This window comes from Psittacula echo (genome assembly GCF_963264785.1).
Source record: "Psittacula echo genome assembly, chromosome: 1".
In the NCBI taxonomy this organism is placed as follows: Eukaryota; Metazoa; Chordata; class Aves; order Psittaciformes; family Psittacidae; genus Psittacula; species Psittacula echo.
In genome coordinates, this window is record NC_137735.1 from 2,731,439 (window position 1) to 2,755,826 (window position 24,388).

Genomic DNA, 24,388 nt, shown 5'->3' on the forward strand with positions numbered 1-24,388 from the left:
ATCCAGGCTTACAGCGAGTTTAGCAGTAAGGTGAAAGACATTCAGCGTCTTGATGATTCTTATGTTTCCTTTCTTTCCTGTCTTTTTAGAGTCTCCACCAGCAGCAATGTCAAGAAATGGATACTTCTTTGAAGAAAGTGGCAAGTATTATTTGTCTTATTTGTGCCTAGTATATCACCTTAGTGGAGGGAGAACTTGAAAGAAGTGATACAACATCTATTTAGCTTAAGCAGCAAGCAAAGACGGTCTTGCATGGAGGTTGTGTAATCTGGTACTGGAAGCAGACTCTGCATTTTTAAATCCCATAGATGTAGATATTCAAAGCAGTAAATAATCATCTTCATGTTGTCATCAGTGACTATTCTGGGTGGCTCCTTGTTTTTCAAGTTCCTTCATTATGTTTTTCCTGTAATACAGGCTGGCAGGTGTATTTGCCTGTTTCTGGAGAGGAGAACAGATGTAGGTGTCAGATCCCTTTGGACACATCCTGCCAAGAGTATCAGGCAAATGTTGGATGGCTCTGGTAAACGCATATTTATTGCAAAGGACTCTCTAAGATTTGTTTTCTTTGAATCAAGTTTTGGTGTTTAGAAAGCTGTGTATCATCTGCCTTAACAAAAGTGGATGAATTCTTGGAGATATTGTACTGATCAAGGGGGAAAGTATCATACAACCAAACTGGAAGTGAAGTCCCAGCTTCTTTACTGGATTTGGAGAAATAGTATATGTGAGGGTTGTTAGGGAGAGACCATCTTCAGTGTTCAACTCAAGAACAGCCTCTTTGGGATGTAGTCTCTAAGGGTTTGGGCTTCTTGCCTTTGAGAAGGTGCAGTGCTTGGAGTGTTCAGGGTCTTCCAAAAGGGTAAGAGCAGAAGACTAAAATGCCCCAGTTAAGTCTCTAGATGCTTGTAAGCTGTGACAAGGCTCATCCTTCTTGTTCCAGGGGTCCAAGACTTAGGTTAACCTTTGGGAAGGGGAAGCTGAATGTCTGCCACATCAGCTGTAGTAAGTCCATCATCACTGTTGACAGTGCTTCCTTTGGCACTGCTTTCTCTGAAAGCATTATATGGAGCCAATTTCTAGGAGTAAAAGGATGAAACTGGAAGCAAATACTCTTATCTCTAGTCAGAGGTCTTTTCTGAAGGCTGGGTTGAGTTGCAGAAGGGCAGAAACTAATGCCTGCTCTTAGGGAGGTTTTCTGTGGGCATGGGTAGCCCTGCTCCTACCTTCCCTGGCTTACTTGTGGCCCCTTGGGATGTTGTTGGTGATTTCTTGAGAACTGGGAATGTAAGAGTGATCCAGGTTGGGACCTAGCACTAAGTCCAGGGGACTTAGTCCAGGTTGGACTAAGCCTGCAGCTTCTAAGGGCTTGGGTAGAAATGCTACTGTGTTTAAAGAAGGGACAAAGGTGGTCATCTTCTAAAGCCACTTACTTCATCGCAAGCCCTCCTGCCACCCAGAACACAAGCACAACTACTTGTCATACCACCTTATGTGGAAGGTCTCTTCATGTCCTCTCCTACATCAGTCTTCCTCAAACTATCCAAACAAATCCAAACCCAGATCTCTGAATGTTTTTAGAGCACATGTTTGTAGTTGTGCAAAACTCTCCTATGAGATACGCTTTTCTTTGTCAACCTGGTGCCATGGCAGTATGCATTTATTTCTGCCCTATTTGCGTTATTACTCAGCTTCCTTTGTTGTCTGAAGGAGATACTACCTTCAAGCTACTATTAAGGATTTAATGAAACTCTGTATATTTCTTTCCTGTTTCTGCATGGTTTAGGGGAAGGAGGAAAGGTTTCTTGCAAGTTCCTCTTCAGCCTGCATGTGGTATTGAATGTTGTATTAATTGACATTGAAAATACAGTGCATTTCTTGGTTATTTCATGCTCAAATCTGCTGTCATTCTTATTTCTCATTATAAACTGACCTTATTTGATAGCTGAGTTGCTGGTGAGTGATGAGTCACCTTCTACTGCCTGATTTCACTCACGGCTTGTTTTTTTCCTGCACAGAATACATGGACAGCACATCTCAGGGGTTGCCGGTGTGAATATTCACATCCCTCTGCAAGGCAGTGCTGTGGTGCTTTCTTTACAGAAGGTTCATGCACTCGGGTTATTAAAGACTTACCCAAAAGCTTATTCAGGGCTAGAGGAAACAGCAGAGAAAGAAGTCACCTTTTCACATAGTTTCAAAATCACATGTTTTGAAACGGAGTTCTGGAATCATTAAGCATTTGTTGGCACCCCTTGATCAGATCCGCCAGTTGGTTATGGAGAAGAAGAGATGCACTTGCCCCACCTGTAAAATAAAACCCAGTCCCCTAAGCTGTGTGTTGGGGGAAAGCAAAGAAAAAACAATAAACCTCTTTGATTCCCTTAGTGCTTAGATTCTCAGTAGAGAAACACCTTTTGGTGGTATTGCTCTTTGCACAGTAGAGCTTTTCCCTTATCTCCCCCTGAGATCTTGCATATACATATGGCTTTCTGTATCCTTAGTAATTAGGATGGTTTTGTTTCTGACCACATCTGAGACTCTGTTCAGAGACTGTGTCTGTCTCTGCCATCTCACTCCTTTTGTTCATACTCTTGTTGTGGTCTCAATAGCAGCTGCAGCAATGCTATAACTTAAAAGTTGAGGCTCAAGTTTGAGTTTAAGCTGTTGTAGTGAGGGTCATCTTGGCTGGAGCACCAAAGCAGTGCTTTGTATGAATCTCTTGGCTATTTACTGTTTATAAAATCTTACTGACGGATCTAATAATGCATAGCTCTGCTGATTACTAATGAGCTGAGGAAAGCCCAGGAAGGATTTTCTAGTGAATAGATGCTAATATATGATTTTTCTCAAAGGTCATAGGATTCTTATGGTCCCAACTATGTAAAAACCTATTTAATAACTTCTTAAATGGCTGAAAGTCTGGAAAGTTAATCAAAGGAGTCCCTTTCATAAGCTACAAGTTCCAGTTTCCAGCATATGCTGCTTTTCCTCTATCGCTAGGAAGAACTTGACTGAAAGCCAGTTTTGTGGCCTTTAGTGCATTGCAGAAGGTAAATGCATGCATGCAATATGACTGGGGAAAAAAATAAGCTCTTTAGTACCTTGCTCTGTAGAGGCAATGTTAAGAGGAAAAATAAGGAAGTAAGTTTGTGCCTGTGCAGTTAGAAGTTCCTGATTGGAGAGTGTGGTGGCAGTAGGTATGATGGCAGTTGTTGGCTGTGTTCTGTATTCAACCCATGTATAGCATCAGTTATAATAGTTGTCCTCTGACACATCTCGCTGATGAAAATCCAGGCCCTCATACTTCTGAGTCTGGACCAAGCCTGTTGCACATGCAAACGAACCAAGTCTGGCATGGCCCAGTAATAGCTGGTGTCCCCTTCCCACCCCAGGAGCAGGCTGTGTGCTTTTCACTTGAGTCTTCAGCAAGGTTGATTTGTCAAATGAGTTTTCAAATGAGTTGGCAAATTTAAGTGACTAATGAGATGATTGTGTAGACCCAATCCAGACCTGAAGGTAATTGGAGTCCTGATGAAAAGCAGCTTGGCAATCAATGTGCAGAATAACTACTCATCAAGCCCCACATTGTCTGTTGGCTGTCAGCCTCCTGCACCCTCTTTGGTGGTGATAGGGGAGTATTCAGTGCCTGCTACAAGTAGATTAGCTCTGAAGGCACTGGTATTAGCTGCAAGTGATTAAATTCTGTCAGTATATGATGAGGTCTTCAATTGACCCAAGAACTTCCCCTGATAAGATGCAAAACCAGAGGCTTTCTAGTTCCTCTTGGAAAATCCAAAGGAAGGAGTCCCACTATAGTGCTGGGGATGTCTGAATTGCTGCATTGTTTTAAAGCTGGCTCAAGAGATATTGCAGCATAGATTTTTGTCTTCCAGAGAAAATCCCTCACTGCTTGGTCTCCTCTGACTTTTTAATTGGTGTTGCTGGCACAATAAACTGTAGTTGTGTTGAAGGTCCCCAAGGCCTCAGTCTGGCTTGGGATGCTTGGCTGTATTTTCTCTGCTTGTTTTTGTTGTTCAGTTTGGTATGCTGTGCTGTGGGGTGTTCTTTTTCTTCTTCAAATTTGCCTTTATCTGCCTTGGAATTGTTTCCTTAACTAGGAGATTAATCTAAATGTCTTGGAAACAAATCCTTTTGTGATGGGTTTTCCTTGATAAGATGCTCCTTTTATCAGCAGGAGATACACTACCGCTACCTATAGAGAGCCCCAGGCTTGCAAGGTCTCTTGCTGGCTTTTATTGCTGAGAACTATCAGGAGGCCTACAAGAAAATGAACACTCCTGATTTCCGTGGGTTCTGGTACAGAACTGCAATTCCACGTGCTGCTGTGTTGTGTGAAAACAAAGCAAAGAAATAAAAGCAGAGCCCCAGTGAATTACTTGGATTATTCACAACATTTCCTAGAAATCTGGCTTCAAAAATACAATACTGGAATTAGTTCAAAAGTGCCTGGGTGTTGTTTTTTTGTGTAGCAGATCAGTTCTTCCAGTTCTGGTATGAGTTATTACTGAAGTGGCAGAGGAAACTTTATGGTTCCATCTGGCTCTTCCTGATGAAAGTGCGACTTGAAGTAGAATTGGAAACGTGCATCTGAAGTTATGGCCAATGGTAGTGGGAGTTGTTATTTCAAGGATGCAGGTCTGGTTTTGGTGACTCACCTGCTAGCCTCTTTATACCTCTGTTTTGGCAAGCAAAGCTTAATCTGTTGTTTTAAAGCAGTCTGAAAGCTTAGGTAATGGATTGACATCTCCATAGCAGGTGGCTACTACTCCAGAAGGGTACAAACCCATATCTGATGGGCTCCGAATGACTGCTCAAGAGCCAAGAAGCACCACCCAACTGTTCCCCAGATCTTCTACCCATTAAGCTACCTGTGGAAGGGCTGGGATTGGAGGATACTTCTCAAAATCCCATCTAGATGACCCACAGAAGTCACTAGTTTACCTGTGCCAATGTTTAATAAATAAGGTCTTCTAACAAAAGCATGGGAGGTAGGGTCAGGACCCCTTTTGCCAATAAGTTGTCAGCAGCAAAACCTCAGTCCAAGAACAGAGTGTGTGGATGACCCCTACCTTCCCTAGTTGTCTTCTCCTGAGCAGGCATAAACCCTGTCCATGTGGCTGCCTGCTGCATGACGGGTAAAGCTCCTTAGGACAAAAATAGTGAGCTTTGCCAGGGAATCTCTTGACTGTGAACCAAAGGAAAAGCTTAACATTCTAGAGAGCACCCAGCTGTATGCAGAGAAGTCCTTTATTTAATCAGCAGTGCTTAAATCTTTAATTTTGTGGGAGACAGCTTTGCAAGATGTGAGTTGATGGCAGCCTTTGGAGGGTATTGCACTGTGGGTACAGCCCTGCAGTTGTTCTTGTCTGTGAAATGGAGTAAATGGTTAGGAAGGAATCTTAAATGACTGCTTTTCAGACTCTCGTGAGTCAAAACAATAAGTAAACCCCCCAGCAGGAGCATGTACAAGTATTTACCAAAAAGATGCTGTTCCATCAATGCACTTGCTCTCTTTTTGTCTGAAATAGAACTATTTTGATAAGTAGGTGAGATGTATCTACATACGAGATGTGATCAGAAGCTTGTCTTGGTTAGTGTGTGAGTGGGATGCTGTTTAAACCTTTCTATGTAGAATGCTGTGCAGACTGGAGGACTGCTAACACTTGTATAAAGTTCTTCCCGGTCTCTCTTGAATCCTTTGATTGCTTGATCCCTGCTAATTTTAACTAACTGTAAGGTTATCTAACCTTTGGAGGCAACACAAGTCCCTGTTTTTGTGCAGAGTGTAAAGGTCAAAATGGAGGTGGAGGCTCCACTATTAATTGAGTTTCCTTTTGCACCCAGTGTTGGGGATTTGGGTATTTTCCGAGTGACGCAGTGAAGCTGCAAGCCTGCAGCACTTGGGGAACAAAGCAAGAGCTGAAAGCTCAGACTGATCACTTCAGGTTAATTAAAACTTCATGCTTTTCTTCAAAATGAGCGTCTACTGTTGGACAGAGCAAGTTGAAAATCCATGAGTGGAAAAATCAGCTGAAGCTGACTTCTTTTTAACTTAATGCCAGTATCATGATAGGGTTTAGGTAGATATAAGGCTTAATTCTCTCTGAGTTCTTTTACAGCTGAGCACTGCGTTGCTCAAAGAACCAGACCTGATTTTAGGGTGATGCCCCCTTACCTTTAAAAGCTATCGAATATATTATTGCTTCAGTTGCCCTTTTGTACTTGACATGTAATTCTTCTGAGAAAGTTGATGTAAATAGCTCTTGGGCTCTTCTAAAGCAAGAACTTGCCAATTCACTTGACTGGCTGTTTATGTAGCTGCGTGAGGTTTACAGCTGGAAATGCTGAGTGGGGCCAACCGCTGGATTTCAGTTCCGAATGGATCAGGATGAGTGACAAAAATAGCAGAAGCAGTGATGTTAGAAGGAAAGCCTTTGCTTTTCCCAGGGTGAGATGCCTCAGGCTGCTGAATCCAGCCGGAGCACAGCGTGTACTGATGTTCCTATGTTCTGGCAAGGTGACCACAAGTGCTGTCTCACATAGTCAATAAAAAGGGCTGTCCTGCAATTAGCTGCCTTCTCTGCCGAAAAACTCAGCTGAGAAACCCGAAACTGCTAGTTGATAAAGCTGGACTGCCAATCATAAGAGCTGAAAAGGAATCTTTTAATGTAAATTTAGCTTTCTGGTTTGTTGAAGAGACTTTTTGTGGGAGGAAGAGGAGGCAGTGTCATTCTGGAAGCAGGGACTTGCTTTTGGCTGAGGGCATAGGTGTTGCTCTGCAAGCAGGTGCTATAAATGAGAATATTTTTCCAGAATTAGACTACCTTGGAAGAGGAGGGTAAAAATCAGTGGTTTCCACAAAACCGCTTTGAGTATTCAGAGTGTTAACGCAGCATATGTGGTCCTATAGAAATCAAGGCAGCAATTCTTGCAGAGACTTGGCAGAGGTCGATAGCTTTTGACAAGCTTTGATTTTTCAGCTTTCCTATTTTGCCCTGCTAATCTCACTATATGAATGTGTACCTTAATCTCACCCATATAAGTTTTTGCTGTTAAAACAATAGCAGCAATATATCTGCCTAAATAAAATGTGTAGCATGCAAATGCCCAGAACTATGCTAATGCTGAAAGGAAAAATGCCTCATCTCCACTCCCCCAAACCTCCTTCTTAGTTGTTTTGTCTGGCTTACAGTGTTAAACTGAGTCTGCAGCAAAATGGGGGTAGATCCATTTGCACTCCCAGCCTCTTGGTTAGTGTGCATGCTTGCAGATGTTGATTAGAATACCATGATATGCTTTGTCTTCTGTGAGGCTCACTGAGAGGTTATGAGGGGCTGTCTCTGGTGTAACTCTCATAACCAGGGATGCAAGATGATGTTAGTAACAGAGCTGCTTCTCTCCCAGAAAGCTTGAGTTTGATTAAGATTTGGCTTTCTTGGAGAAGTCTGCAGGCCCTGGGCTGCAAGTGCTGCTCCCACAGAGCACTTAAACCTTTCTAGAGAGCATATATGATGTGGCTGAAGTTGTGCTTCCTGCTAATTACTACTGTGCTGAGTTTTATCACTCCAGGTGCAGCTGCCAGTGTCACCAAAGCAGTGCTGGGAGAGGCAATGTCACCTCCCATTGCTGCTGTTCTATTCATTGCCTTTCCTGACAAAGCCCTGAGCTCTTAAAGCTCAGCTCAAAAGCAAAATAGCTGCAGGGCAGGTGCATTGTCAAAGCTGTGAGAGGGTTTATAGCAGCAGGACCAGGGAGATGAAGTGGATCTGAGGAGGTGATGAAAGGGAGCGCAGGCTAGCGATGGGTATTTTCATATTAGGGCAAGACAGGCCTGGGCCAGCCATGAATTGCAGGGGAAGAGGTGATGCTAAGGGGAGGATGGCTAGAGAAAAACTGCATTTTCTAGCTTTATTTTTTCCCAGCACCTGCATAAAATGGGAGATGGTTTATTTTAATATTGCATGGGAAGGGCTTAAGGTATTAGAAGACTTAGGGTCAAGGCATGAGCTACTCATGGCTGTATGGAGTGAGGAGTGGATTTAGTTCCTGCAGCACTGAAGGGTGGTGCCTTGCTGTCCTTTACCCTCATGCACTTTCTGTGCTTTTCCATTTCTCTTTGCTGTAAGTTGTCTTGCAGGGTGGAGTGAGGGGGATTGTCATGGCCACGGTGTTCTTAAAGGTGCAGGAGGGTGGCCCCTCTTCTCAATCAACCTTAACTTGGTTCCTAACTCAGTAAAATCTCTTTTCTGTAGTGCTTTTTGACTGTATTTCAGGCTGAAGCTGTACATCCTGTGCCCAGAGGTCTGACCAGCCCTGTAATGTATCTCGTGGAGCTTCAACAAATGTTGCCCTCATATGAAGGTAGCAATCTGCCCGAATAGGGATGGTAGGGGGGCACCACTTTGGAGATCTTAAACTCTTCCCCAGCTTATCTTAGTCAGTATGCAAGGGTGTCTAACTCAGTCCTCCACCTCATTGAAGCAACTGCTTATAGCACAGGCTATAAAGTATTACTAAAACAGAGCTTCCATATGGAAACCTGACTGATATTTAGACAAATGATACACTGGCCTCATCAGATCCTGCTCTGAACTTCTGCAGAACACCAATCAGACTCTGAGAGGAGCTGAACAGCTTCTGCTGTCGCTTGGGGCATCTGCTGCCCTTCAAACAGCAGGGGTGGCCCTTGGTGATCATCAGGCAATGGGGAAGAAAACAGCTGCAAGGCTGGAGGCAGCTATTGAGCTGTGCTCAGAGGGAAGGGAAGGTGCATCTGCCATGCACACAGCTTATCTCCTCATCCTCGAGGTGACCCTGCGTTTGACAGGCAGAAGTTGGCTCATGTTTTAAAACAGCCTGGCAGACTGATAGGCTGAAGGATTCAAACCAGGAGTGGTTTGAAGCCTTGAGGTGGTTTAGTGACAAAGCAGACACCTGCCCGGGAGAGCAGTTCCTGTGCAGCCCAGGTTTGGGATTATTTGCAAGCTGAGTGTTTTGTCCGTTCCCTTGCCCAAGGGACATGAGGCTCGGCTGCCTTTTGTTCTGCTCTTTCCTCCCCTAAAGAGGGAGGAACAGAGGATGCTTCCCTTGCCAGAGTCCTCGCTGACCTCTCCCCAGCCCTCTGATCCTACTCCACCCTTGCCCTTCTTCCAGCTCCTGTGTTGCTTCTTGCCTGGCTCCAGCTCTCTCTGCTTTCAGGGCCCACCATGTTGCTGTGCTTGTATCAAGCCAGTTTCAGGGGCTCTGAGAAGTGAATAAATACTCTTCACTGCTTGGCTTTTACCCACTTACCCATCTGGGCCTTAACTGCATTAGGACAGTGGGGAAAAACCCAACCATGTTCTGAGCTGTGTGCTCAAACCATCTTACCCCCATGTGCCTCCCATCTGACCCCAAAGAGGGAAGGATGGAGAAGCACAAATCTATTGTGACAACTGCCCTGGGGCTGCGATCATGGATATGGCTGAGATGGAAAAGCCAGGACCGTGGATTTGAGCCTACCCTAGCCTGATGTTTTGCTTTGCAGGGCTGCCCAAGCTATGCTGGCACAAGGGAGACTGTCAGCATCGCTTTGATGAGGAAAGATTATGATGTCTATGATGTGTTTCAGAGGAACCAACCCCCAAATTTGGTGCTTTGTTTGCACGGGGCTTTGTAGTACTTCTGATGCCAGCAGGCACCCTGTGCAGCTGTTCTCCATTCCTCCAGGACACGTTGCCCCTCAATTCTGGCACATCTGCCAGCCCTTGTGCAGGTTCATCCTTGGTGGTGCCTACAGTGCCATGGTACTTCAGGCATTGTGTTCAGGGCTTTCCTGTAGTTTCCTCGCCTCACTTCTTTCTGTCTTTGGAGAAGTAGGAAAGTTGGGGCTGTTCAGCCTGGAGAAGAGGCGGCTACATGGAGACCTCATAGCAGGCTTCCAGTATCTGAAGGGGGGCTATAGGGATGCTGGAGAGGGACTCTTCATTAGGGACTGTAGTGACAGGACTAGGGGTAAAGGGTTTAAACTGAAACAGGGGAAGTTTAGATTGGATATAGGGAAGAAGTTCTTTACTGAGAGGGTGGTGAGGCACTGGAATGGGTTGCCCAGGGAGGTTGTGAATGCTCCATCCCTGGCAGTGTTCAAGGCCAGGTTGGACAGAGCCTTGGGTGACGTGGTTTAGTGTGAGAGGTGTCCCTGCCCATGGCAGAAGGATTGGGACTGGATGATCTTAAGGCCCTTTTCAACCCTAACGATGATTCTGTGATTCTGAGTTTCCATCGTGCAGGGATGGCAACAGCTGCCTAAGCTCCACCAGCAGCAGAGGACGGCACCCTTGGTGCATTTTGCTGCTGTCTGGCAGGCTGGGTGGGGACCGCAGCACCTTTTTGAAGCCTTCAGAGCAGTTCTGATAGGGATGATTCCTGTTTATTCCTTTCAAGCAGATAAATGAAGGAGACAAAAATTAGGACAGGGAATATTCCACGAATGAGTTTTTTGCCATGTTTTCTGCACCTTGGATAAGCAGCTCAGAAGCCACCTGAAGGCTTGAATCCCCTGCATCCCCTTTGCAAGCTCTGAGCCCTCCTGGGCACACGACGAGTGCCTGCCATCTCACTGCTCACAGCAGGAAGTGCTGCAGCCCCTGTCCTGTGTTGCTGAGTTCCTGTTTGTGGCCTCCCTGCTCCGGGCTTGTTTTTGTGGTGGCGAGCTGTGGTCTCAGGATCCCTCCTAGGCTCTGCGTGCTGCTTTCAGCTGCTGCCGCTTCCACGTTTGCTTATACGAGCCTTTAAAAGCCATCAATATTTTAGTGCCCATTCAAGCCTCTGCCTCGAAGCTCACCCTTTTCATTGCGCTGCTCGTGAAATGGATCCCTCCTGCTTCAAATGAGGCATAAAAAGACTTTGTCAGAAGCTGGTGAATAATCCCGGTAATGTAAAAATTGACATTCTGTAATGTTCCTAATTCCCCTAATTAAACACGATACACGAGCACGCCACAAGAGTCCTCCAGCTGCCTCGTAAGACAGCGTTGCAGTGAAGCAGCTTTGCTGTCGAGTGAAGCTAGGTTAAACTCTCATTAGAAGCCTTGCAAAAGGCTAAGGACTTGTCTGCTGTAATTAAGAATCTTGTCTCGCTTTCTCTGCACTGCCATCTCCAGTGACTGCTCCTCTGCCCCATGGGGCGCTCTGGGTCTGTCCATCCCTATCAGGTGTCTCCTTGGAAACTTTTTATTCCCTTTCTTTTTCCACCCCTCCTCCTTCAGTTTTAAACTGCTGTGACACAGCCGAAGGGATGGAGGTGTTGGCTTTGGGGTGGGCTGAGGCTGTGGTGGCTGCTTGGTGATCTTTATGGCTTCAGGTTGGGAGTTTTCATTGTGGATTTGGGTCCGAGAGGAGCAAGGTGTTGACTCTTGGCTTTGCTACTCACGCTGGGGGGGTGAAGCCTGTGGTTTCACCTCCATAAGCAGCCCTTCAGAGCCGCACCTGAGCTGATTGCTTCTCACTTTGATCCTCCACCAGACAAAGCGATAACAAAGCCCCTCATGAGGCGCTGGGTGCTACTGAGGCCTCTCCGCAGCCATGACCAGTGGGTAACACCACAGCGCAGCCAGCACCAGGACACCGGTGCTGCCTTTTTGCCCCTAACCACCCTCCCCATCTTGTCACTGTCACCAGGGTACCTCAAATGTGACATGGACGATGGCTGCGAGGCCAAGGAGGAGACGGGGGGCGAGGAGCTCTTCGACGCCATGAACAACACCGTCGTCTCGGGGGACAGCATCCGCTTCTTCGTCAACGTTAACCTCGAGGTGCCGCTGAACGCCGCTGGTAAGTACCACCGCCACCACCCCAAAAGTGTTCTGTGGGACACAGTTGTTCCTCCCTGAGCAACTTGGGAATGATATCATGGAAAACCCAAGGAAACCATCTGCTGAGCAGCAGCATGAAGTGCCCTGACTCCTTTCCCCCCTTCCCTGTGGTAACAAGGCCTCTGGTTTGGGGCCTGACACCCTGCCACTGCTCTCACTGCTGTTGCCTGGTTGCTGCAGAGCCATTTCTAGCTCTCCAGAGCCATTTCTAGATGGGAAATAGGGATTTTTATGGTGCATGTGATCCCTATAGACTGTTCAGGCACTGCTCTGGGGCTTCCCAAGGATTTTGGAGGTGTTTTGATCGTGTTTGAGTTGGAATGCTGGAGGTGAATGGGAGCCATGGATGGCCTGGGGCAGTCACTGCTTTCCACAGCAAATGGAAAGGGAAGCAAGAGGGTGTTTTGAGGCTTATGGCACGCACCTTTTGGGGTTAATCACCCTGGCTTGGAGGCAGGTAATCCCTGTACTTGCTGTGGGGAGGCAGATAGCAAATATGAGGAGATAACCATCCTGTTAGACACCTTTGATGGAGGTCAGGCAGCTGTGTCTGCAGTCTGGGCATTGCTATGGTGCGTCATGCTCTGTAAATACAAACTACCTGGTCCAGGTGAGGGCCCATGTGCCAAGTTCTTCCCCCAAATACGCTTTAGTAGGATCTGTACCTGCTGCAAGCTTCATGCAGAGGAGGAGGACAGTGTTTGCTTGTGGTGGTGGGTCTGAATCCAACAGACAAAAGCATTCCTAAGGCTTCCGTCCTTATGGAGCTGCAGTGTCAGCTTGGAGTGGTGGCTTTGCTCCGATGTGCCAAGTGATCTGGGAGGGGGTTAAGGAATGCTGGTCAGAAAGCAAGAGGCAGGGAGTGCTTCATCTAGCAGGGACTTTAAGGCTCTTACTGCTGGCAGTAGTGCTGTGCTGCTCCTTGACTGAGAATAGACAGGTAACTGTGCAGATGGACATATCTGCCCCAAACTGTGCTCTTTGTGTGCTCCCTGCCAAGCCAGCATCTTTTAGAAGAAACCAAAGCCTGGTTAACACAAATTGTGTAGATGCTTAAACTGCTTTCTATCAAGGGATAAAATCCCTCATTTGCTCTAAAGGTTGCTTTTGCCTCTAGCACACCATTTACCATCCTCTGTAATGCATGTGCTGAATGATGCAGCTGCTGGAAAATGCAGCTCTGGGACATGGCAGCAGCCTGGGTTTCATCCCAGCAGCTGGAGGCATCCTGGAGCCTGTGTGGGCACTATTTTGGATAGTAAATGAAAGGGCTCTGGATTATTTCTGGAGTCACAATGTTGGAGGGTCCTTTAAGTTATATATTACAATTGACGTATAGCGAGTGATTATTGGAAATGGTGAGGCAGAATAGGCATGGCCCAGACCTCTGCTTGGCTATCTTGAAGTCTACTTTTAGAACCAGAGCAGTGACTTTGACTTAAGAATAATATCTAGCAATTTTCAAGCCTGCAATTTTACAGATGCCATCTTAATGGAAAGGTTTAAAGGGAGCTGCGCTCTGCTATGGCAAGTCTGGGCTTAATGCCGTGGGGTGCATTGTTCTGGGATGAGGAATGCAAGTGCTGTGGATTCTTCAGTGTCTGAAGAAGCTGCCTTTCCTTGTGTGTCTTCCTAGGCTTTTGAGAGTTGTTTTCCATTCCATTCAAAACAGGACAAAAAAAGATTTCCTTATTTCCCTGAAGCAGTGCTGTTTGTGATGGTGGTATTAGTTGTATTCTTCAGCTATTTAGCATTTTTAGGGAAAAATGGACTTCTGATGTGCTGGAATATCTTTATAAATGGGATGATGCAGGTTTTAAAAGCAGGCTTTGGGCAGAACAAAAGTCCAGACTTTCAATAAGAGCAGGTCTGAAGTGAGATTTGTTTTTCCTGTTTTTCCATGACATCAAAGCAATCCAGCTAGCCAAAACCCAGGTTCTCCTCTGTCAGGCATAGGATTCCTCAGACCCCAGGTGTTTGAGTCTTCTATGCTGTCAGCTCTTCCTCAGAGGTGGTTTTCCTAAAGCATCTTCCAGAGTGGATTGTATACACACAAAGTCGGTCTCTGGCTGCAGAGAGTTAAGTTGATCTTCTTGAAAAGCTGACTTCTGAGGTGGTTGAAAGTGGCTGAAATGATCCCCTTAAGCTCTTCTAATGAAAGTAGCCTGACCTGCTGAAAAAAAGGCCCTCTTCACAAGCTTCTAGAAATGAGGTTTAACTATGCCATGGCCAAGGTGTGCCTGGGAGCGTATTGTTCCTTATTGAGCTCTGCAAGGGGATGTTTCCCAAAATGCCCTTGCATTGCTGCTGCTCTCTGGGAGTTTTGTTTTATAATCAAGCTTTTGCATTCCTGGAACAGAACTATGGAGCTGAGCACTTGCAGAGCTTGTCTCCAGCAAGCTGCAAAGAGAGCAGGTTTTGTCACGGCAATGCAGCATCCCCTAAACACCTCATTTCCAACCCTTAAGGGACCTAGTGCACCAAGATCCTCTGGTGTGCTTTAAGCACAGAGGAAAAGCAAACCTGAGAATGACATCTTTCCATCCCCATCTCATTTTCTTGCTTCCTCCAAGCTGGGTGAAATCTCTGTTGAGCTGAAAGGCTTCTTTGTGCCAGAAAGCTTGATATTGTGCTGTTGTATTATGCAACGCCTCCTGGGGCTTGGGTAAAGATGGACTGAACATGGGCCCTCTTGTACAAAGAGGGCTCTCCAATGCTGCTTTTGTTGATTTGCTCCCTAGTGTCACATGTACTTGCTGCATGAAATACATTTGCGCAGTCTCCAGCAGGGAAAACCTCTAGGGTGACTTGAAACAAGACAGATGTGGTATCTGTGAGTCTCTGTGCGTGTTCCAGGCATCACTGTGGGGTTTCTTGGCTGAAGGTGGTATCCAAATTCTCTCCTGATGGAGACCTTTTCCAGCAAGCTGCTGTGAGGTTGCTGCTCACCTTGGTGTAGGGCTGAAAGATCCAAAAAATCCCATCTGGGGAGAGGGTAAGTTGGTACCCCAGGGTCTGGGTGCTGGCAGGCACCTTAAGTGGAATTACAGATGTGGTGACAGCTCTGCCATCATCCTGTCAAGCTGTTAGTCTCTGTATGATGTATGTACAACTTGCTATGAACATAATTGGATGCACTTTACTATAATTCTCTTTTAAAGAGATCACTGCGTGGGATTAAACATTGAGCCAACAAAACATAGCATGGCCCATAAAACTGTGACAATTAACCATTGTCATAAAATGCTGGGCTCTGCAGACAGCTGGGTATAAAACAGGAAAGCTTGAAGAAATCTAGGGTTTAAGGTATGGCTTATCTCATTTTTAATTGATACTAGCTGCAGTTGCATAGGATGTTGGGCCAGAATCAGTGCAGATGCATAGGTACTAATGCGTCTTAATCTTGACCCTTGGGTCCCTTCTCCTGGGTGTTTTGTTGCTTCCTTGCAGTAGCTGATGAAAAGCACTTTCTGTTCTCTTTGGTCTCTCATCTTTCTAGCTTAGGTTTTGGTGATAATACTTGTGTTTTCAGCAAATGTTAGCAGCTTCAACATGAAGGTGAGTCTTCATGTGAAGCTGGACACTTTTTGACCTGGGATCTGCATTTGTGGAGGAAGATCAGGATGGTTTGTAAACACAAAATTGTTCTGACATCACTATGAATGTGTACAATGTTAGGTCTTGGTGTGCAGGTGGGACCTCTTTCCCCTCCAGACCACTGTGCTACAAGCCCTGCTTATTTCGTAGCTACCAGCTTAGCAATCTACTTGCTTGCAGGCTTTACATGGCTTTCCCATTATCTTGCGTAGCTAGAAACGTATTAACCCTTCTGTCCTACTGCTATCTGGATGTCAATTTAATTGTCTTTCTTTGTATTTTATACATGAGCTTTACTGTCCTTGAACAGGCAGGGGTCACCAGTATTGAGGCCTTATTGCTGCAATCACAGCTGCACTGGGCAGGGCACATCTCTAGGATGAAGGATCACCGCCTCCCTAAGATTGTGTTTTATGGTGAACTCGCCACTGGTTACCGCAAGAGAAGTGCCCCAAAAAAGAGATATAAGGACTCCCTAAAACAATACCTCAGCCTTGGCCATATTGATTACCACCAGTGGTCCACCTTGGCCTCCAATCGGGAGACTTGGAGACAACACTGCATAACGCCGCTGTCTCCTTTGAGAGTACCCGCAGAATTAGTCTTGAAGAGAAAAGACATCGTAGAAAGAATCGTGCCCTGCCTATACCACCCAAGGAGGCCTTTCACTGTGCTTTTTGCAACCAGATTTGCCTATCCCACATTGGCCTTTTTAGTCATCAGTTCGCTTGTAGTAAGTGTGGGTAAAAGCCCTTCCCAAATCTTCGTTCGCAAAGTCAAGCTATGATGATGATGACAGCTGCTTTCCCATTATCTTGTGTAGCTAGAAATGTATTAACCCTTCTGTCCTACTGCTATCTGGATGTCAATTTGATTGTCTTTCTTTGTATTTTATACATGGGCTTTTCCATAAATCCCTCTGGAGCCTGGGCTGCAGGTGTATGTACCTGCATCCCTTCAACTTATCGTAGAAGCATCAAACTAGTGATTTCAACCACTTGCTGCTTTATCTGTAGCACACTTGTATTCATTCACAGGGATTTATATCCAGCATTTTGGTTAAGGTTAAGCCTTAAAGTTGGTGGACAAGCAATGCAAGCCTCATTTGTTGCAGTAGGTCTGTGAAGTGTGTAGAGGCACAGCCTTGCTGTCAGTCATAGTGTTCTTATCTGCTTGGCAGCCCCCTTAAATCAGCCAGGCAAATATTCTCATCATTTGGACCTTATTCTTGCAGTTTGGGGGTTAAAAACAATTCTTTGGACCTCATTCTTGCAGTTTGGGCCTTAAAAACAATGCATCACCTCCTTTCACCAGATTGCAACGGAGGTGTTTGTGCAGGGGTTTCCTAAATGTGGGCACAATTTAGCAGGGATTTGTGGGGCTGTAGCTGCTCAAGTTTTGTACTATGCATTGCCACTTACAGCTGATGCTTGTACCAGTGGGTTTAGCTGCAGAGAGGTGCCTGAAGCAGTTTCTTTTTGGGAGGAGAAAGCAAAGTCCTGATGGCAGTGAAAAGCCAATTGGAAAGCAGGATGTGGCTTTGTCAGGGTGTGTGTGGGGGAAATAACGGAACACGATTTACGCTTCATGAGAAATTAAAGCCTGTTCCACCCTCTGGACAATTGATCATTCCTAGATACGGAGAATCAACAGTTTCCTGTAATCCACTCCAGAGGCACACACGTGCACGCCCGACGCTGCTGCTCCGAGCAAAACAGTGTGCTCTAACTCCTGGCCCAGCCCCTGCTGAGATGACTTTATTCTTTAAGGGGACGAGGAGAAATGCTAGATGCTGGCGCCAAGGATATTCCAGAGAGAGTAGTGTCCAGAGACAAGTGGTCTGGGCCTGAATGGGTATCATTCTGCACACAATAGTCACATTTCCTCACATTAATACCAAGGTCCTTTTTATGTCTCGAGGCACAATGCTGACCCACGCGTTCCATCTGATAACTCCTGTTTTAGCAGTTTGATGTCAGCGTGGGATGTTGGGCTCCTGAAGCTTCCTATACTCTAATGGAAAGTGGATACGGTGGTTGTGTTGTGGGGGGGGAGATGACCTCCCTCCGAATTTCCTGATGAGGGTGTTTTCAAAGTGGTGTTCACAAAGCCAAGGGAGGTGTATGTGTGTGAGGGGGGGTTGGGTAGCACGAATGGCTCTGCACAAAGGCAGTGTTCTTCCTTTTAGGTGCTTCACCTTGAGTTTGCTTTGGGGCAGCTTCTCCTGGGTTTTTAAGTACCCTGTCCTTGCAGTTGGGGGCAAATTGTATCCTGGGGTGTATCAGGAGGAGTGTGGCAGCAGGTCTAGGGAGGTGATCCTCCACTTCTCAATTCTGATGAGCCCACATCTGCAGCACTGTGTCCAGGTCTGGCCTCCTCAGTACGAGAAAGACAAGGACCCACTGGAGAGGGTCCAGCTGAGGCCACGAGGATGGTCAAGGGGGATCTCTTCATGGAGGATCTCTCTTGGGAGGAGAGACTGCTGGAGCTGGGCCTCTTCAGCCTGGCAAAGAGCAGACTGAGCAGGGATCTCATCAATGCAGATCAGCATCTCAAAGGTGGGTGCCAGACTCTTTTCAGTGGTGCCCTGCGACAGGATGAGGAGCAGGGGCCATAAACTAAAACACAAGAAGTTTCACTTCAGCATGAGGAAGAACTTCTTTCCCTTAAGGGTGTCAGAGCACTGGCACAGGCTGCCCAGGGGGCTTGTGGGGTCTCCTTCTCTGGAGACATTCAAAACCCACCATGGATGCATTCCTGTGTAATCTGCTTTAGGTGGCCCTGCCTTGGCAGGGAGGTTGGAGCAAATAATCTCCAGAGGTTCCTTCCAACCCTAATGATGCTGTGAAACCTTTTGCAGCTTTTCTTTTAAAAAGCACAAAGAAAATAAGATGTTTTTGTAGTGCTTGCGTGTCTGAGGAGTTGCGTGTGACAAGTGACACAGCGCTCAGCACTCTTATCTTGTCCTGGCTCTGTACAAGAGCCCTGGTCAGTCTGTCTGCACTGTTGTCTTCTAACTCCTACACGATGTCCATGGTGCAGTGCAAGGCGATAGTCCTTCACCCTTCCAGCCGTTGTGATGTCTGTGCTGAGCATTACTCAGGTGAGGTTTTCCTTCTCACCCTGCTTGCTCCTTCCCAGCCTGGTCCAGCAACTTGCAGCTTGTTGCTTATTCCCACCTGCCTTTAACCTGGGTTTTGGTTTAAGAGGGATGAACCCAGCTGATTTTAGGCTTTTTGCTGCAGCTCAGCTCACTGCCCTATTGTGGAATAGTTGGGGCACAGTTATTTATCTAACAATATTTGACCTAAATTACCTGGGTCTGATGGGGGTGAGTCCACACTCAGTACAGCCATGGCAGGACAGCAAAGCAGAGGATCCCCTTGAGATCCTGTTTGTGATGAGTTAGAGGTATATTCACTGCTTGTAACAAGCTCTTGTCACATTATGTGATGATGTTCTTATTTTTTAAGGCAACTAAAAGCAGGATAGTTTTCTGTTCACAACATGATCTGATACAAGTGGTTGAGCTTAGATTTGCTCAACCCCCTGAAGAAAGCCCAGATAAAATAGCCTTTTTTTATACTAAAACTCCCCATACCTTAACTATTTACACTTAACACCAGATGCTTGATACTTTTCTGAGAGAACCATGGAAGTGCTCATGTATTCTGCTCTGATTTATTAGCCTGTTTACCATGCAGATGCACTTGGAAATGAATATAGATCTAAAGTAATGTCCACTGAGACCTGCACAGCCAAAATTTCTGCTTTCTAATTTCCACTCCTTTATCCCAGGGAAAGATACAGTCTTAAGATGCTGCAAGCCTCCAGTTGTGGCTTCACTCCAAAGACTTTTGGATCTTCTCAGGTGTTAAGGGCAGCACTGGGGACCTGTAGCAGGGAAAGGGGATCTTAAGTGAGAGGAGATCTCTTAAGGCAAGGTGAAAGCTTTCAACTTTGGCATATGACTTTCATGGGTTTGTTTTCAGGGTTGCCTTTGCATAGAAGATGGCATTATCTAAACAGGGGGTAAAGGGTAGGGATGCAAGTAGGGGATTAATTTCTCTGGGTTGCTATTAGGGATGTTATTCAAAAGGCAGTGTGGATAAACCCACTGTCCAGCAAGGAGGACCAGCAAATTTCCCTCTCCATTTCTTGCTTCCAAGTATTAAATCTCCTTGTTCATCTTAAAGCTGGATGGGCCCTGTTCTTCTGCAAATGGTGGGAAATAAACAATGGAGACGTGCCACAGTGCCTTGGCAGAGCTCTCAATGTACTGACACGAGGCCACAAGTGTGAGTTTAACGTTGGCAATTCCTCAGCTTCACTAAAACTGAAGTGAACTCCCAGCGAGTCACTGTGAGTAGAGCTGCGTGCCTGTGTGCACGCGTCCTAGGAATTCGGGATATGAGTGTCCCCTTGATGTGCCTGCCAGGGGATGCTGGAGATGCATTGCTGGCTTTTTGGTTTTCCCTTGGGCAGAACCTGGAGCACAGCCTAACAGATAAGGTCAGCCACCCCTGGCAGCTCTCCTTTAACTGTGTGTGAGGACACAGACAATAATGCCCATAGCTAGCTAGCTTGCCTAAAATAGAGTTTTGCCGTGTGTTTTGTCCAGCAAGGAGGACCATAAAAATAGAAGTGTAAAGTTGTTATGTCTCTGACCTCTTCTTTTTGTTTAAGTACACTTAATCCTGACACTCAGGTGTGAATTCTAGTTGTTACTCCTTGTAGTGAGATGTAACTGATGATTAGTGGATAGTTTCTTCCTTGCCATAGAGGGTGGATCCATGGCTTTCTGTATCTGTTTTGTCCCCATGAAGAGCTGGCTCCTCCACAGAGGGGCAAGGCTCTAGGATGTTGGATCATTTCAGCTCCTCCATAACTGGAAGGAAGCAATAACAATGCTTTGAAGGAGGAGAAAATGGATGAGAGGCTAATGGTGGTTGGTCTTGGGCTTTTTAGCCAAGCTGTCTCCCAATGGATATGTCATGGAACATCATAGAATCATAGAATGGTTTGGGTTGGAAAGGAGCTTAACATCATCCAGTTCCAACCCCACTGCCACAGGCAGGGACACCTTCCACTAGAGCAGGTTGCTCCAAGCCCCATCCAACCTGCAGCCTTGAATGCTGCCCCGGTTTTATCCCACATTGCCTAGTGGGTTCCCTCACAGGAAGTAAATGGGTAGTTCATGACTGAGGTAGGAGAGCACTTGGCAAGTCTCTGTGTGTGTTTTCCTCCTATTTTTCATGTTCCAGTGGATTTGCTACTGTCTCTGAGTAATGTTATAGCACTGCAGTGGGCCTTTATGATAACAGCCCAGAACTGGCATGTCCATATCCAGCTGTCTTCTTTCTGTGGATCAAGTCTGAGTGGCATGTTGCTTGGATGAAATGATGAATGAGGCTCTGAAGCATCACCTCCATACCCAGAACAGCTTTTTTGAGAAGCTTGAAAGATCCTAGTCCAACAAATGTAATTAGATGGGTTTGCTTGTGTTGATAAGACAGCACTCGGTGCGCATCCGAGATGAGTACCTGAGAGAGTTGTCAGTAGAGAAGACCGAGACATGCTTGACACTGATAAGAGGAACCAAGAGTTGCTGCATGATAAAAAGACAGCATGAATTTCTCTGGTGTTTGCAGGAGTCTGTAAGGACAGACTGCAGATATGCAGATATCTCTTTAGCACGTGCTTGCCATTGTTCAGGGTTGGGGGTATTTTTTTGTCACTATTTCTTCCAAGAGCCAAAAAACCAAAACATGTTTTCTCCTCACTGAATATTTATGGCTTCCAAATTTACCAGCATACTTTTGCATGTGTAATTAGGCTGTAAGTTGAGTAAGTGAGCCATGGAGAACTACAAATGTAAGAGCCTAGGGAAAATGCTTGATGTTTCTGGTTTGTTTGGGTGCTTGCTTTTTAATAATAAATAGCATTCTTTAGATGAAACAGCTTGTGTTTTCCAAAAGATGCATCAAAAGCGCAGTAATAGTTGGGACCGTTGCACCAGCAGACTTGTCTAGTTAAGTGATGTTTTTAATCACATGTACAGCATCTAACTTCACCCAACTTCTTCCAATTGGGCATTGTAACCAAAGCCTCTGAACTGGCTTATTTTGTTTAGTGGGAGATAAGGGAGATGAATCCTCTTCTCTACTGCAGTCAAATCCGCTCCCAGTTTGAGTTGTAGCCTTTTAACCGTACCACAGGCATGACTTGAATTCCTGTTTGATCAGTGATGGTGTTGGTTAAAGCAGCTTTCTCTGTGCAAAAAGTAATAGGGTTGTTTTTGAGTTCTGGTGTTGTCATGTGAATTGCATCCTCAATCAGCTTATATTTTGGAGAGTACAAGGGCTGGGCTTGAAGGTGCCTCTGTGTGTGTGTCCAGCCTGTGAAAAGGGATTACAGCAGTTCTTATAGGTTAGGATTTGGAAGTCCAAATCTGGAAAGGAAGCAAAACCCTCACTTGAGTACCTGTAACACTGTGTTAAATCTCTGTACTTTTCCACAGCTTGGCCTCTGGAAAAGTTCTTGGTCTTCAGTGGGTTTTTTCCATGCTCATTTGAACGACAACTGTTCACATGTTTCATGTATTACTTTGGTAGCAGCTCAGTCTTGTGGGGTTTTTTTGGAAGGTGAAGATGAGGACTTAAGGAGAAGGATGCACAGACAGTACTTGTGCTACTAATGATGCTACAGAGAAGCTGCCTTGGATGCAAGCAGTATGGAATGGGCTTGTGGTGAAACCAACTGATTTTTCTGTCTTTTAGCTTATAGCCCAAAAGTTGCTCCATAAATACCCAAAGAAAATGTTAACATTGGTGCTTGAAAGTTTGAACTGGGGACTTCCTTGTACCCCTGCCCCTGTATCTTGGCCACATGTTAAGTGACACTTAATAGTCTCTGAACAGCAGTTTTCTTTCCCAAGAGCGCCATTGCTTTACGCTGAGATTTATGGAGGCAGCGTGGTGAGTTGACAGGACATTAATTTGCTCATCTTGGAGTCACTGCGTGTGATCTCTCACAGCCTGCTCCTTTGAAAGTGCCTGGGTGTTATTGTTGACTCTTTAAGAAGGACAAGAATGGTTTCCAACCGAGCATGACTCATGCAATCTTAGCCTCAATCTATCAAACAACGATGCATTGGATTAAATGATTACCTAAAGGATTAGGAGTTAATTGTTTTGGGGAGGCAGGGGGGTAGGGAAGAGAAGAGAAAAAATACATAGAGAATCTGAAAATAAAAACCCCCAAAGTTGCAATAGACAATCCCCTACTAATCAGATAATGCTAAATGCTGCTTCTGCAATTGGTTTACACTTCCAAAATGGGAAATGTTGTAAAAACTGAATATCTGCTTTGATCTAGAGATCACCCTCTGCCAAAAGAGTGATACTTCACCTCATTCTGAGCCTTCTGCTTGGTTCCTGCTGCCTGTCAGGTACCTGCGATAGCAGTACTGTTCTGATTGGATTTTATTTTTCCCTTTCCTAGATGAAAATGAAAGTGCTGGCTGCGTGTTACTGCACACATCAAGGAAGGTAAGTAGGGATGCTGCATGGTCAGTTTGTTGTTACATCATCTAGAAGCAAAGGACCTTAAAACACTTTGTGGGAGAGGAGAGATGTTTGTTACTGGCCTAGACAGAAGGCATGTTAGTGCCTTTTTCCTTGAATTCCTCTTTCTTTAAACCTAACAAGCCATGTGCTGCCCATTCTCCAGTTTCTCTGTAATTCTGATTGTTCCACTGCTTTTTGTCTGAGACAATTCCTTGACATGTTAATTCATCACTTTCTCTTCTGCAGCTGCCTGTGAAGGGATCCAAGCATACACCATAGAGATTCAAGCTGCTGAGCTCCTCTCGAGCCGAAAGCAGAAACACCCAATAGACATTGCTGTGATTTTGGTTTCCTGTTTATTCCAGCTAATCAGGCCTGCCTTCATGAGGTTCAGCAGGAGTGAATTCCCTGGAAGCACACAGTCTAGGAGGACAATTAGGAAACAACGCTTAGTTTACACTTGCTCTCGAGACTGTAACTCAATAACAATAAGGTGAAAGTGCAAAAAAACCCTCCTATAAACTCTCCATTATTACAAACCTCTGACTATGAAAGTACACAAAGTATGCAGGGAGGAAACGGGTTGATATTTAATACTACGTGAAGTCTTTGGGGTTGTGAAGCTTTGAGTTGTCTTCAGTCTTGCCTCATCTGCTGTTTGGAGGCGCTGGCTGCCCGCCTGAGAACTTGTAGCATCACTGATCCTGGTAAATCATATTGCAAGCTTCATTGAAGGTTGTTACCTTGGGTTCTTAAATCTATGTAACAAAGCCTGGGGGGCTTTTTAGGGAATCACAGAGAACTCTCTAGCTCTGCTTTGCTTTTAGGCCTCTAAGCTGAAATCCTGGAAAGGTATTTGAGTGAGCTGAATTAATAGGGGGAGGAAAATGTGTGATGGCTTCAGTAAATGAAACCTTTCTCCCCTAAGTTAGAACAAAAAACCCCAAAACAAACCCACCACCATCAAAAAGAAATTAAACCTTGTTTACTCTTAAGCCATGGAAGATAAAATTAGTTATTCTGTGCTCTGGAATGGAAACGTCTTTGTCAGTAATTTGTCTTGTCTAATACTAGTGCTGTGGTTCTCAGCGGTATACACTTGACTGAAAGTAACCTAAGAACCTAATCACTTAAAGTGCAAATTCTAACCCCCAGTGCAGGATCTGCCTCCCATAAGAAATGCTTTAAAACTGCTAACACAGAAGTGTCTCTTCTTAGTTTTCCTTTTCAGACCTGTGGGATTCCTGCTTTTTCTGGCCTAGAATTCATGCTTGAGCATTGTAGTGAGCTGTTGAACAGCAAATACCAGAGAGCTAGCATGCTTTAGCAGGGCTTGAGAGAAGATGCT

At 45.5% G+C, this 24,388-nt stretch overlaps 1 protein-coding gene across 2 annotated transcripts in view; it reads left to right on the top strand.

Moving 5' to 3' along the window:
* SLC4A11 (solute carrier family 4 member 11) overlaps positions 1-24,388 on the top strand; it is a gene marked incomplete at its 5' end in the record, with an annotated part of 91,450 nt that overhangs the window by 12,980 nt on the left and 54,082 nt on the right. Inside the window, 3 exons of one of the 2 annotated variants that reach the window (XM_080636380.1) lie at positions 90-140; positions 11,682-11,834; positions 22,976-23,022. In XM_080636380.1, the coding sequence (XP_080492506.1) occupies positions 90-140; positions 11,682-11,834; positions 22,976-23,022 (251 nt within the window). Of the gene's footprint in view, positions 1-89; positions 141-11,681; positions 11,835-22,975; positions 23,023-24,388 lie in introns of those variants that run through there. The other variant, XM_080636381.1, reaches the window with a different exon arrangement.